The sequence below is a fragment of the Zalophus californianus genome, chromosome 15 (assembly GCF_009762305.2).
Source record: "Zalophus californianus isolate mZalCal1 chromosome 15, mZalCal1.pri.v2, whole genome shotgun sequence".
In the NCBI taxonomy this organism is placed as follows: Eukaryota; Metazoa; Chordata; class Mammalia; order Carnivora; family Otariidae; genus Zalophus; species Zalophus californianus.
In genome coordinates this window covers 45,277,022-45,291,481 of record NC_045609.1, presented here as the reverse complement: position 1 = coordinate 45,291,481, position 14,460 = coordinate 45,277,022, and the positions used below count along the sequence as shown (strand labels likewise).

The 14,460-nt window shown below is 38.5% G+C and overlaps 1 protein-coding gene across 3 annotated transcripts in view; it reads left to right on the top strand.

Annotated features, from left to right (window-relative positions):
* The window catches only part of WAPL (WAPL cohesin release factor), an 89,374-nt gene extending 75,891 nt beyond the window's left edge, over positions 1 to 13,483 (top strand). For all 3 annotated transcript variants that reach the window (XM_027595989.1, XM_027595987.1, XM_027595988.1), the window contains exons 14-19: positions 194 to 309; positions 685 to 849; positions 3,678 to 3,885; positions 7,004 to 7,092; positions 10,777 to 10,872; positions 11,138 to 13,483. In XM_027595989.1, the coding sequence (XP_027451790.1) occupies positions 194 to 309; positions 685 to 849; positions 3,678 to 3,885; positions 7,004 to 7,092; positions 10,777 to 10,872; positions 11,138 to 11,203 (740 nt within the window). In that variant the 3' untranslated portion in view covers positions 11,204 to 13,483. The remainder of the gene's footprint in view (positions 1 to 193; positions 310 to 684; positions 850 to 3,677; positions 3,886 to 7,003; positions 7,093 to 10,776; positions 10,873 to 11,137) is intronic.
* Positions 13,484 to 14,460: the final 977 nt, after the last annotated feature.

Genomic DNA, 14,460 nt, shown 5'->3' with positions numbered 1-14,460 from the left:
TACTTTTAGGGATAGTATTTTTAGGAGCAGCCTGGTAGCTTGGTTTGGAAATAGTACAGTCAAAAATATATTTCAATAAAGAAATAGCTTTACGTTTCTAACTTTTAATATCAGTGTTAATGAATATTGGTTATTAGTCTTAATATAGAAGAATCATTAATAATTTTCACATTGTTAACATTCGTTATTTCAGAGTGGGGCAGCACCAAAACGGGAGAACAAGATGGCTTGATTGGCACAGCAATGAACTGTGTGCTTCAGGTTCCAAAGTACCTACCTCAGGAGCAGAGATTTGATATTCGAGTGCTGGTGAGTTGGAGTGACTGTTTGATAAAGGAGTATTTGATCTATTGAGATGATAAAAATTTCATCTTAGTTTTGGGTTTAAGAACCAACTATTTGATATATTGTGGATTTCACTGGATTCCTTGTGAACATACCTTATTGTACAAAAGAGCTATGAAGGGTTCTGTGCAAAAATTAAAAGTAGAAAAACTAAAAGTAGTGATTTTTAAAAAGTGGTGAAATCATTGGGAAGACCATTATCTTACATACTGGTTTTTAACCATTTAGTGGGTGGTAGAACACTGATTATGTTTCTAGCTGCCAACAGAAGTTATGTATATTGTGTTGATGTGCTTTTAATTCCCACCTGTGGTAATATGCATGTTTTAATTTTTGTAGGGCTTAGGTCTACTGATAAATCTAGTGGAGTATAGTGCTCGGAATCGGCACTGTCTTGTCAACATGGAAACATCATGTTCTTTTGATTCTTCCCTCTGTAGTGGAGAAGGAGATGATAGTTTAAGGATAGCTGGACAAATTCATGCCGTTCAGGCTTTAGTGCAGGTAAGGAACAACTTCAAAACAAGCTAACACCTTCAGTTTTTCGCATTGTCCACCTTCATCAGTTGCACCTTCCTCCTCTCTCCCTCCCTCCTCCCTTTGTGTGTGTGTGTATGTGTCTGTCTGTGAGAGGTACATTGGGTTAGAATTTATACCTTTCTGTACTTTACTCCATTGACAGTTCAACTGTAATAATCACTCCTTAGGCATTGATAGTGAAAAGGAGAAACAGGCATATTTGTTGATAAATCAAAAGATTATTAGTAACAAATTGGGAATCAAGTCCCAGCCCCAGTCCCGTCCAGTTCGGGTCCTTCAAGCATTTACTTCCTAGTCTGATCTGTGTCTAGTACTTTGTGTTCCTAAGTATTGAGCCATACTTTTCCCCTTTTTGGGGGTGAGGGAATACTTTTCAAAGTATGTTTGTGGTGTAATTTCCTGGCTTAAGAATTGTGTCAGGGGGCACCTGCGTGGCTCAGTCAGTAAAGCATCTGCCTTTGGCTCAGGTCATGATCCCGGAGCCTTGGGATCGACCCCAGCATCAGGCTCCCTGCTCAGTGGGGAGCCTGCTTCTCCCTCTCCTCCCCCCACTTCGTGCTCTTTCTCAAATACATGAATAAAACCTTAAAAAAAAAAAAAGAATTGTATCAGAATATGTGTATTTAAAATTTGATGTCTCAGATGTTATAAGAAACTGAGAAATTATTGGACACTAAAAAAAAAATAATTTAAAAAAATAATTGAGGGACACCTAGGTGGTTCAGTTGGTTGAGTGTCTGCCTTCAGCTCAGGTCATGATCCCAGGGTCCTGGGATCAAGTCCACATCAGGCTCCTAGCTCAGTGGGGAGCCTGCTTCTCCCTCTGCCTGCTGTTCCCCCTGCTGCTCCCCCTGCTTGTGCATTCTCTCTCTGACAAATAAAATAAAATAGAAATCTTTAAAAAAACTAAATATAAAAAAAATTGATATCTCTGTGGAGTACCTGGCTGGCTCGGTGGAGGAGCATGTGCTCTTGATCTCAAGAGTTACGAGCTCAAACCCCACATTCAGTGTAGAGATTAAATAATCTTTTTAAAAAGTGAAATGAAAATAAAAATTGATGTCACCTGATCCCAGCCACTAAACATAGTCTCTCTCCTCAGTTTACACTTCTCCCAAAAAACTGCATGTTGAGTTTTCGTTTCTTGACAATGGTGGGCATTGCAGTTTTTAATTTTTTTTCCAATCTAATAGGTTCCTAACTACCTTTGTTATTTCTTTCCTTAAATGATAATTTGCACATGTTCAAATTGGTAATGAACTGTCCATTTCATTGTTTCTGAAACCTTTGCTACCCTGTTAATCTTTTTGGCCGTTTTGAAACTAGTAATCCTTGAAAGAAGTAACCCACAACAGCTTGATCTTTTCCTGAGTCATAACTAGGACCCCATCATTCTCTTCTCAAATACTTTGAACTCAGGAGTTCTTTTACACTATTAAAAATTATTAGGGACTCCAGAGAATTTTTGTTTATGTGTGTTCAATCTATTGATATTTACTGAATTTGAAATCAAAACTGAGAAAACTATAACACAAAGACAACTCCTTCCATTAGCCATCAGAGCAGTAACATAATCACATAGTATGTAGATCCTGGAAAACACTATACACTCATGAGAGAATGAAAGAAGTCAGTATTATTATGAATATGATTTTGACCTCACAGATTCTACAAAGGGGTTTTGGGGACCCCGAAATTTTAAGAAATTTTAATACCACTTTTATATAAAGCTCAAATTTTATTTTCTTAAGTGTATTAAAGTTTATATACCACTCTTTGCTATACTCAGCAAATTTTTGAGGTCTGCTTGGCATTTGATTTTCAGGTAGTTGTTTTTAGTAACTTGGAGTTTTTTCCCAAATCCTGTCAGTAAATGCTTTCCATACATTCAGCTCTGTACCAGCACAAGGAAAGCTAAGTACATGAAAGCAAGGCATCCAGTGGTTCCGTTCCCTTTTGACTTAGTTTTCACTGTGTTCTTCCATAGTTAATAATATTAGATGAGGTCCAGTTCTGAGTCCTCTTGAGACCTTTTGCTTTTTATTTTTACTGGTGCTTGTTTCTCTTTATTTTTTTAATATCTACCTATCTACGAGAGAGAGAAAGAGCAAGCCGGCAGGGTGGATGGCGGGGAGGGGCAGAGGGAAAGAGAGAATTTTCTTTTCTTTTTTTTTAAGATTTTATTTACTTACTTGTCAGCACAAGCAGGGGGAGCAGCAGGCAGAGGGAGAAGCAGGCTCCCTGCTGCGCAAGGAGCCTGATGCGGGAGTCAATCCCAGGACCTTGGGATCATGACCCAAGCTGAAGGCAGACTCTTAACCGACTGAGCCACTCAGGCATCCCTTGTTTATCTCTTTAAATTTCTTTTTAAAGAGGCCATGTTGCTTTTCCCCAATATTTTGTAGTTTTATTTAGTGTCTTTTCTTCCTTAATTTATTTAGTTTGCTCAGGCTTTAAAAAATTTTTTTACATCAAGTTTGTAATTTTTGCTTGAAATATCCTGTCATTATCCAATTTAAGGGCAAGTGTTAAGATGTGCATTCTTACAAACAGAATGCCTGTATCATTAGTAAATACATTTACTTTACTTGATTGAATCCCAGCAGCATTTATACTTTCCTTTTTGCCTTCAGTTGGATGTAGAGCAAAAGCTTTTCTTGTTAACTTACCCCTTTTAACCAGATAGCATGCTTCTTAGGGTTAGTGATTTTAAAAGCAAACATACCTTATATTTGGGTACATACATGTTGCTTGGTGTTCTTTTAATAATCTTCAAAAATAATTTTTACCAGCTTTTCCTTGAGCGAGAACGAGCAGCCCAATTGGCAGAAAGTAAAACAGATGAATTGATCAAAGATGCTCCCACCACTCAGCATGATAAGAGTGGAGAGTGGCAAGAGACAAGTGGAGAAATACAGTGGGTATCAACTGAAAAGACCGATGGTACAGAAGAGAAACATAAGAAGGAGGAGGACGATGAAGAACTTGACCTCAATAAAGGTACATTTATTTTAAGTCATGTATTCAAATTGAAAATGTTTTCTCCCTCTGAAACTTTAATTCATGTGTTGTCATAATCTTGCTATTCTTTTTTTTTTTAATGATTTTATTTATTTATTTGACAGAGAGCGAGAATGAGCACACAAGCAGGGGGAGCAGCAGAGGGAGAGGGAGAAGCAGGCTCCCCGCTGAGCAGGGAGCCTGATGGGGGGCTCGATCCCAGGACCCTGAGATCATGACCCGAGCCAAAGGCAGTTGCTTAACCGACTGAGCCACCCAGGCGCCCCTTGCTATTCTTTTATGGCCTCTCTTGTTCAGTGCAGACAAGCTTTAGTATTTTTTTTTTTTTAAGATTTTATTTATCTGACAGAGACACCACGAGAAAGAGGGAATGCAAGCAGAGGGAGTGGGAGAGGGAGAAGCAGGCTTCCTACTGAGCAAGGAGCCTAATGTGGGGCTCCATCCCAGGATCATGACCTGAGCCGAAGGCAGACGCTTAACAACTGAGCCACCCAGGCGCCCCCAGGCTTTAGTATTTCAGTGCTCATAGATAGGAGTTCTTTGCTGGCTTCCTAGCAGTGAGGAAGGCACACGTGCAGTGCAGGAAAAGTCTCCCTTTCCTTCCTGCTCTGGCCTTTCATTACTCACCTGAAAAGAGAGTGGTTGAACAATAGGACTTCTAAAGGTTTTTACAGTTTTGAAATTTTGAGATTCCTGTATGAGCCTCACTTTATAAATTGAGATTTTTTTTTTTTTTAAAGATTTTATTTGTTTGAGAGAGAGCATGAGTGGGGAATAGGGGAGTGGGGGAGCTGGGTTGGGCAGAGGGAGAAGCAGACTCCTCGCTGATCAGGGAGCCTGATGGTGGAACTCGATCCCAGGATCCTGGGATCATGACCTGAGCCGAAGGCAGATGCTTAACCAACTAAGCCACCCAGGCGCCCTAAATTGAGATCTATTATTATAAATTACAGTAATAGTTCCTTTTTTTTTAAAGATTGATTGATTTAATGTTATGTTAGTCACCATACAGTACATCATTAATTTTTGATGTAGTGTTTCATGATTTATTGTTTGCATATAACACCTAGTGCTCCCTGCAATACGTGCCCTCCTTAATACCCATCATTGGGCACACCCATTCCCCCATTCCCCCATTCCCCACCCCTCTAAAACCCTTAGTTTGATTCCCGGAGTCCATAGTCTCTCCGTAGTTCTCAAATGGTATGTAGTAGCTTGCAAGCACAGTAAGGAATACACTGAAGGAGACATTACGTTTATCATCTGTTGTCAGCAACTGGTATTGGATTTACTGTTTATGCAAGTACTGCAGGATAGCCATTTGTCACTCAAGTTATGAAATTATATGTTTAGCCTCACCAAGGTAGGAAGCAAGTCCCAGCAAATGTCTTTTTCTGAGCCTGGTCTCTTTCTCTTATGCCCACTTTTCCACTAATGCCATTAGTTCTAATATTGTAAGAAATTGCTGTTCCTTTTTCTAAGTGTTCATGTTTCCTTTGGCATAATATTTTTGGTTGCTTAGCAGTCTTTTTTAATAACCACTCTATTGGGGTATGTGTTAGCTTATGAGGACTGCTGTAACAAAGTACTGTAGCCTGAGTGGCTTAAACAACAGCCACGGATTTCCTCACAGTTCTGGAGGATCAGCGTGTCAGGGTTGGTCTGAGGCTTGTCTCTCCAAGCTTGGATTGTAGGTGGCCATCTTTTGCCTATCTTTTTAGATAGTCTTCCCTCTATGTGTAGCTTTGTTCTAATCTCCTGTTATAAGGATGGCAGACAGATTAGGACCCCACCCCAGTGACTTCGTTTAAACTACCTCTTTAATTAAACACCCAATCCAGGTGTAGACATACCCTGAGGTACTGGGGGTTAGGAGTTCAGCATATGCAGGGGGTGGGGCCATAGTTCAGTCCACAAGGTAAAATTCACCCTTTAAAAGTGAACAATTGAGTAGTTTTCAGTACATTCACAGGGTTGTGCAACCATCACCACTGTGTAAATTCAGAACATTTTCATCACCCCAAAAGAAACCCCATACCCATTTAGCAGCCATTACCCCCTGTTCTCCCCTCCCCAGCCAGTGGCAGCCACTAATTCTGTCTCTGGATTTGCCTTATTCTGGACATGTCATGTAAATGGAATAATATGTAGCCCTTTGTGACTGGCTTCTTTAACTTAGCCTAATGTTTTCAAGGTTCATTCATGTTGTAACATGTTACTAGTACTTAATTCCTCTTTATAGCCAAGTATTCCATTGTAGGTATGTACCACACTTTGTTTATCTAGTTATCAGTTGATGGATGTTTGGGTTGTGTCCACCTGTGGCTTTTTTTTTTTTTTCTTTTTTTTAAATAACTCACCTGTGGCTCTTATGAATGATGCTGCCGTAACATAGCATTCATGTACAAGTTTTTGTGTGAACATATATTTTCACTTCTCTGGGGTGAAAGTGATGGATTATGTGTTAACTCAGTGTTTAACATTTTAAGGAACTACCATACTCTTTTTTCCAAAATGACCGCTTCATTCTACATTCCTGCTGGCCGTGTTTAAGGGTTCTGGTTTCTCCAAATCCTTACAAATAGTTATTTGTCTATTTTATTTTAGCCATCCTAGTGGGTGTGAAGGTATATGTCACTTGATTGGCAGTTCCCCGTTGAATAAATGGTGTCAAGCATGTTTTCACATGCTTATTGCTCATTTACATATCTCCATTGCCTCTTCACTTTCTTGATGGTGTCTTTTGAAACACAAAAGTTTGTTTGATGTTCAGTTTATCTAATTTTGTCACTTTTGGTTTTGGTGTGGTATCTAAGAAGCCATTTCATAACCCGAGGTCATAAAGACTTAGTCCTTTATTTTTGTCTAAGAGTTTTATGGTTTTGTGCTTATATTAAGGGTCCCTCTTTCATTTGCATAAGTTTTTGTTCATTTGTGTGGCTATCCCATTTTCCTAGCACCATCTATCTATCAATGTTTAAGGAGTTCTGAAGAAAAGATAACTAACAATTGTTGGTGTTCTGGGTGGGGTGGTTTTTTTGTTGTTATTTTGGTTTTGTTAATACACTATAACAGTTTTGTGTTTAAATATTCTTAGCCCTTCAGCATGCTGGCAAACACATGGAGGATTGCATTGTGGCCTCATACACAGCGCTACTTCTTGGGTGTCTCTGCCAGGAGAGTCCAGTAAGTAAGAGTTCAGTATTGTTTTATGTGTCTTAAAAAGATTCCATTGTGACAACTTCGTACCATTACCTAATTAACTTATGTATTACTTTATTTTCCCCCTCATGTTAAAACTTTCAAATATTTGGTAAACTTTTTTATAATTATTTTTTTTATTGGGTAAACTTCTAAAGGTACATTCTAAAATGAGGAGTAATTGGGTTTAATGAGAAAGTTTTTGATTGATTGATGGATGAACTGATTTACATGGCTTTGGTTGAAGTAAAAGCATAATACAAAACTTGTGCTCAGCTGGCTTAAGATGGAAAAGCGTAGTCTCAGTGATACTATCAAGGACTCAGAAAATTTGTCTTTAAACCCTACTGTCCCCTGCATGTTGTCTTGTGCTAGGTCTCCTCCTGGCCCCATGCTGGCTCTGGCTGCATGTCTCATCTAGTTAAATAATGTTCAACAGAAGAAGGTGGCTGCTGCTCGTCTGTTTCTTTTTGAGAGAAATGCTCTTTTCCCCTAGGATCCCTCCACACTCACTGCACCAAGTAGACTTCCCCTTATCTTGGCCAGCATTGGCTCACATGGCTTTTGTTTGAACCACTTGCTGGCAAGGAAAATGGGATTACTATGTGAAGATTTAGATTATGATGATTTAACTAGAAGTATTAGTGTCCAGTTGGTGGGGCTGAGTCAGCACGGAAGCGGACAGTTCTGGCTCTTGGGACAGTTATTGGGAGGACTTTCTTAGGGAAAGGTCTAGTGGAAGAGCCAGATTTTAAAATGAAAACTTTAAAAAGTTCTTTTCCTTAGGAACCAAGGGCATTCAGGAGGCAAGAATGGAAGTCTATTCTATAGTGAAAGGGTTAGCTTTTCTTTTGTGTTGTTTGGTTTATTCTGACTCCCTATCTGTCTCTTCTTCCATATTTATATTATACTCAAGCTCTGATCTAAATGCACAGTAGCCTGCTCCATTGTGGCCCTTACTGGCACCACGGCTTTTCAAGAACAAAGTTCTCATCATGGCTGTGGGGGCCCTACAGGATCTTTATCCCCTTTCCTGGAATCTTTTCAGCTCAGTCCTTTTCCTTATTTCCTTAAATTCAGAGATTTTAAGGGCAAAGGGGAAAGAATGGGCATACTATTTAAATTTAATGATTTTTAGGTATTCTGTTTTGCACACACCCTAGTTTCAGGTATGTTCTTAAATAATGGGCCTAGACATTAACTTATGATACTAGGACAGTGTGATTTATCTTTGGCCATTTTTCTCATGTAAATAAATTCCTATTCATCTGTATCTGTCTTCTCTAAAGAGATCATAAGGTCCTTAGGTTTTGGGCAGTGTTGTGAATTTGTAGAAGTCTAGATGTCTTTATTGCCTTGGGAGGGGTCATTATGATTAACCCCAAAAGACTAGTTGACACCTAAATTGTAAAGGAAATCGGTTTGCTCAATAGTATAAGTGGAAGAGAGACGAGAAAGCAGGTGGTTGTACCAAATGCTGCTTTATGGTAAAGGGCTGCATGCTTAGGAAGCCCAGGGGATTGGGTCTTCTTCCATTGCACACCATGCAGCTGGTGCATTGCAGTGGTCGGTCTCCTCACTGGTCTTTTTCCTGCTCTCTTGAATCCATTCCTGAAATCTTGGATGCTGCCACCACAGCTAACTTCACAAAGAGCACATCGGATCACTACTCTTAACCAATCTTGGCTTTCCATCATTTAGGGAATCATGACTTTGTTCACTGCTACAAGTAAAACTTGTTAAAACTGCTTCTACTTTTCCTAAATCTGTCATACCTGTTGGGTATTTTTTAAATTGCTCAAATAAGCCATGCCATTTCTCATTTTCTCTTTTTTTTTTTTTAAAGTAATCTCTATACCCAGTGTGGGGCTCAAACTCACAAATTTGAGATTGAGTTGCACGCTTTTCCGAAAGAGCCCCTCATTTTTTTTTTGTACCTGCTGTTCTCTGTTTAAAAACATGTGCTGTGACTGTCCTTCCCATGCCCCAGCCACTGTATGTTGCATTCTGTAGAGTGTTGATAGAAAAGGGTTTGATTATGGAGGGTTTCACTCAAAACCTAAATCATTTATTTTGTATCATAGCGATGCACTTTTCTACTGAGCAGCCATCATAGCCACCATAGCTACTGCTCTTACCACCGTGCTGTCATGCTGCCTTCCTGGAAATTGTTTTTTAAAGACTTTTTTTTTAAAGATTTTATTTATTTATTTGACAGACAGTGAGAGGGAACACAAGCGGGGTGGGGGAGGGGGTGGGAGAGAGAGAGGCAGGCTCCCCGTCGGGCTCTGCGGGGCTCGATCCCAGGACCCTGGGATCCTGACCTGAGCCGAAGGCAGACGCTCAACAACTGAGCCACCCAGGCGCCCCTAAAGACATTCTTAAACCCAGCTTTCCTTTAGCTCTGTAGTTTCCATCGGGATTGCCCTTACAACATTCACCACTTCAGTATATTTTTTAAGCATTTTGTAAAATCTCTGTGTTTTAGCTGCAGTGTTAACTCAGTAGGAGTAAATTTGCACTCCACCTCACAGCTGGGGATGGGTAGTGGCTTTTGGTGGGAACGTGGCTTACTTAGAATATGGGTGATTGATATTGCATAATTACTTAGTAACGTTTATTAGATCTTTTCTGAAACTGTATTCATACTATTTTGTTTCTTTATAATTGCAAAAGTATGCTGACAAGAATTAAAAAAAAAAAGAGGGGGGTGCTTGGGTGGCTTAGTCAGTTGAGCCTTCTGCTCTTGATTTTGGCTCAGGTCATGATCTTGATCCAGATCAAAGCCCCCACCCCCCACCCCCCACCCCTCAGGCTCCATGCTGGGCATGGAGCCTAATTAAGATTTTCTCTCTCTCCCCCACCTCAAAAAAAAAAAAAATTAAAAAAATTAAAAAAGGGAGAGAGGAGACCAGTGGCAGATTTCTTAAAAGCATAATATGTAGTCTTTTTCCCTGCCCCCAGCAACAAAAATCAGAAACTCCTCCTGCCTTGTGGCCTAAAACTCAGGACAGATTTTCTTTTGTGCTTTTTTGTTGTAGGTGAACATACTTAAAAGAGCCTTTTCTTTTATTATTTATGAATCTTTAAAACATTGAAAAAATACATTGAAATAGAAAAGGGTTTTAAGCAAGTTATATATTTTCCATGTGGCAGATTGGTTTTATATATATATATATATATATATATATATAGTAATGCTCTCTCCTGGCATTGCTGACATTCTCTCGTGAAACTAGATTATCTTTGGAAAGATCTAGTTAATTCCCAGCCTACATAGGAACATGAAGATTTTTGTTATTCTGTAAGCACCTTGAGTGCATTCTCAGTTTCCCCCTCCTTTTCTTGACACTGCTTCCCACCCCAACAATACATACACTCAACAGTGCATTTTGTTCTTTCAGGCATTTTTCTGTATATTTACAAAAGTAAATATGGATACAAATGTAGCTTTTGCCAGTTTTACCTTCCTGAGGATGGGATGGGGTAGGGAATGGACAGACACACAGAGTTTAGGAGGCTGGAAGAGGAAATGGCATGTTAAACAGGGAGTTCAAGGACCTCGTAGAAGTTTGGAAGAAGGTATGTGCCAAAACCAGCAACACAGTGCAGGGTGCAAACTCCTGTTTTCTGCCACCTGACCAGTATTTCTTTGATCTCTTTTCTCAGATCAATGTGACCACTGTGCGAGAATATCTGCCAGAAGGGGACTTTTCAATAATGACAGAGATGCTCAAAAAATTCCTGAGCTTCATGAATCTTACTGTAAGTAGCTTCTGTTGCAGCTTCTGTGGTCATAAATGTGATGCATTAATGACCATAGAAATTAAAATACTATATGGCCCTCGTGACTAGAAGCAAAAAGGGATTCTCTTGTGTTTTTTAAGATAATTATTAAAGCTACAATTTAATATTTGTGTTTTGATTCATAGTGTTCAGTTTAGTGAAGCTAAAAAATTTAAGCTTTGATTTGATGCTTGTTAAAATTTGTTAGTGTTAACTGTTACTTCCTCTCTCCACCTCCCTTCAGTGTGCTGTTGGAACCACAGGCCAGAAATCTATCTCCAGAGTGATTGAGTACTTGGAACATTGCTAGCTGCTTTACCTTTGCTTCAGGTGCTCGGTAATGCTGGAGCTATTCTTAGAGAAAAGTCATGAAAGAAGTCCTTGAAGATATACCAAGAACATTCATCAGTATCATTCATGTTTGGATTTTTAAGGCCACCTGATTTCTTCGTCATGCATTCTGCATTTGCTAAATGACAGTTACTACATCAATCTGCAACTATCAAAAATGAGGGAAAAGGTTCAGGCTGTTAACAGTTCCGTGCAGTATTTAAATACACTTACTTTGGCAGAGTTTATACTCTCCCCTGTTCTCTTGCTTTATTCTGGGCGAGTTTTAAGGGGAGAATTTGTGCTGCTGTTAGTGCAACTGCTGTGTGTGTTGAGCCACTGTTGTCATGCCAGCCAGGTGCAGAGGCAGCTTAGCTACTGAGGTATCGAATGTTTTGAGGACATTCTAGACAACAGCTTAGTTCCTTTTTCAGGCTCATTTGCTTTTGCTTTTTTGTTGAATGATTCCAATCGTAAATAAAGCTTTTAATAATTTTGTGAATTTTTTTTCGTTGTTGTTCCCTGAACTACTGTCTATATTTAAAATTAGATGGAATCCAAAGACACAAGGGATTGATAGTATATTTTTTTATTTTTGATTTGGTTTGGGTTGTTGAACTATTTTTCACTTTTGAGACCATGACCATATTATCATACCATGATGAGTCATAGCTGTAGACACAAGAAAACCAACAACAGTTTGAGGGAATATTATGTAAGATGATGTGCCCTGTTAAAGGATGAAGCAAAATAGACAAACCCAGGGGGTAGTTTCAGCTTAATGCTAGAGGCGGCTCTTGAAACATTTAAGTTTTGAGGGAGGACTCTCTAGATATATTTTCTAATGTTCAGTACAGTAAATATAGGGAAGCTAAAACACCAATGTGGAATTCATGTTTCCAGATAATGTGTATATTCTTCTATAGAGTGACAGGATCAAATGCATAAACGCAAAGCCTTAAATTGCTGGTTCAGAGAAGATCCTTTTTTTCATTCAGATTCTTAGTTCATAGAACAGTGTGTTTGGAAAACAGTCATGGAACACACAAAACACATTTTATATATTTAATTTCACAACATTGCAAATCTTTCTTGTGTTAATTACTGTTCAGACCACTGGTTAAACTTTTTTTTGGTGATTGGGCCTGAATCCAGGCTTTCCAGAGATCTCTTTCATTAATATTTTAAATACCTTTCAGGTAGTTATATCATGTTTCTTCATTGGATTTGTAAAACTTGAAGCCATAAAAATATTAGTTTGGTGTGTATTGAGGAAAATAGCTGAAAGTCTAATTGTTACTCATTTAGACTTTGTTATTTCCTTGTATAAAGTGACAAATCGGGGCTCTTGTATCAGTGCCAGCTGTAATGTTTTGTAAATGCAGTGGCTGCCTTCTATTGTCTTCCTATTTTTGATAATGCAGATTGTTGGGAAATCTATAAGGAAGTAACTGATTCCAGGCAAATTGTTTTCTTCCTCCTACCCACCCAACCCCCACCCATCACCTTTTAACAGCATAGTTATGCCAGTGTAACTTGGAAAAGATTGAGGTTTTATTTGCCCTGAGTATAAAAGCTAGCTTAGCAAACTGTTTTAAAAGTGTATCAATAAATGATATTCATAAAACTGAATTAGTTAGATATATTTTGTTTAATAATTTTAAAGTGCATTGATATTTATTAATCATTGGATTTAGGAAAAGGAACAGATTTTTGGTAAAACTGACTTGTGGCAGATGGTAAAGAATATTACAAAATGGATGAGAACAATCAGGGCGAACTACATTTTTCTGTTACACTGGTAATCATTTGAGAATTGATTTACCTCAGTGTTTAACAGTTTTTTGTTTTGTTTTGTTTTTTAAATAATAACTAATTGTCAAGCACTGATAGAAATGCAGACTTTGGTGGGGGGTGGTGGGGGAGAAATCACCTCACCAGCTGCAGTGCATTTGTGTGTTTTTAACCCTCAGAGAACTCTGCATTTTAGGGTACTTGAGGCTGACTTGCAAATTAAAGTTTTAAAGTAACCTTTTTTTCCATTGTAAATATTTCTGTAAATACTACCAATTGGAAATTAGAACAGTAGAGTACTTTTCTGAATCCAATCCTATTTTTATTTTATACAGTATTTCTCAGCTGTGATCTTTGGAGCAAAAGCCAACGGCAGGAAAAAAATAGTTTGTACCAGTTTCATGAAGTATGTCTTTGGGTTTTTGTAAATAATTTTAACTCAAATAAAATTGCTACTTTCAATACACATGTTGTCTTTAACATAAATCTATTGAACTGTTTTGGAGGAAGAAATCTCATGAACTTGATATAGCTAAGGGGAAACAGGCGTTACATGAATTTCCCTTCAACATACACATAAAAACCAATTTTTGTTAAACATTATGTACTTCTCCATGTTTTTTAATACTTCTCTGAATGTAATGTCAGCTCTCAGAAACTCAGGTTCATTAATGATGGTGATTTTCTGCTTGTATAGTTATGCCCTTGATGTGTTTATTTAAAGTTAGTTGCTTTAGTCTTTTTGCCCCTCTGAGTATGACCCAAAACTTTTTTATTTTTTTACAGTTACTTTTTAGTTTTTCAGTTTTCTTATCAGACTTTTAAGTTTCCTGAATGGAATACAGGTGGTTTCCTTAACTTCTCCTCACTGCTTTTAATTAAAAAACTAGATTGAAGGGTGTCTCCTGTGAGTTCCCATCCCCGCTTCCCCTTTCCGGCCATAAACAGTGTATAACCATGTTTAAGAGTGCAGGCTGTGGATCTAGAAAGACCTAAACCACACACATACCTTTGGAAAACAAGTGCTGATGTATGTTCGAGCAATTTCCCAATTACCCTGCTTACTCGGCTAAAAGATGGGGCTTTTGCTTGCCTCAGGATTGTGAAGACTCAGTGAAACCATGCATGTGAAGCACTAGCACATAGGTCCAAGTAAATGGTAGCTTTCACCAGTCTGTTTGCACTCTGTCAGGAAAGTAAAATGTTCTAAACAACAGAGTACTATGACTATTGCAGACACCTGGGATAATGGCTTTTCTGTTGCTGAGGTCGCTGGGTTTGTGTCCCTTTAACTGCAAGTCTCTAAAATTATTTCCAGAATTGTTAATATCTTGGTAGTGACTAAAGCAGCGAGAAAATGGAACAAACTTCAGTGATTATTAAAATGTTTCAAACATGTCCCTCCGGTTTTTTCTTACATTAGAAGGAAGGACTGGAAGAGGT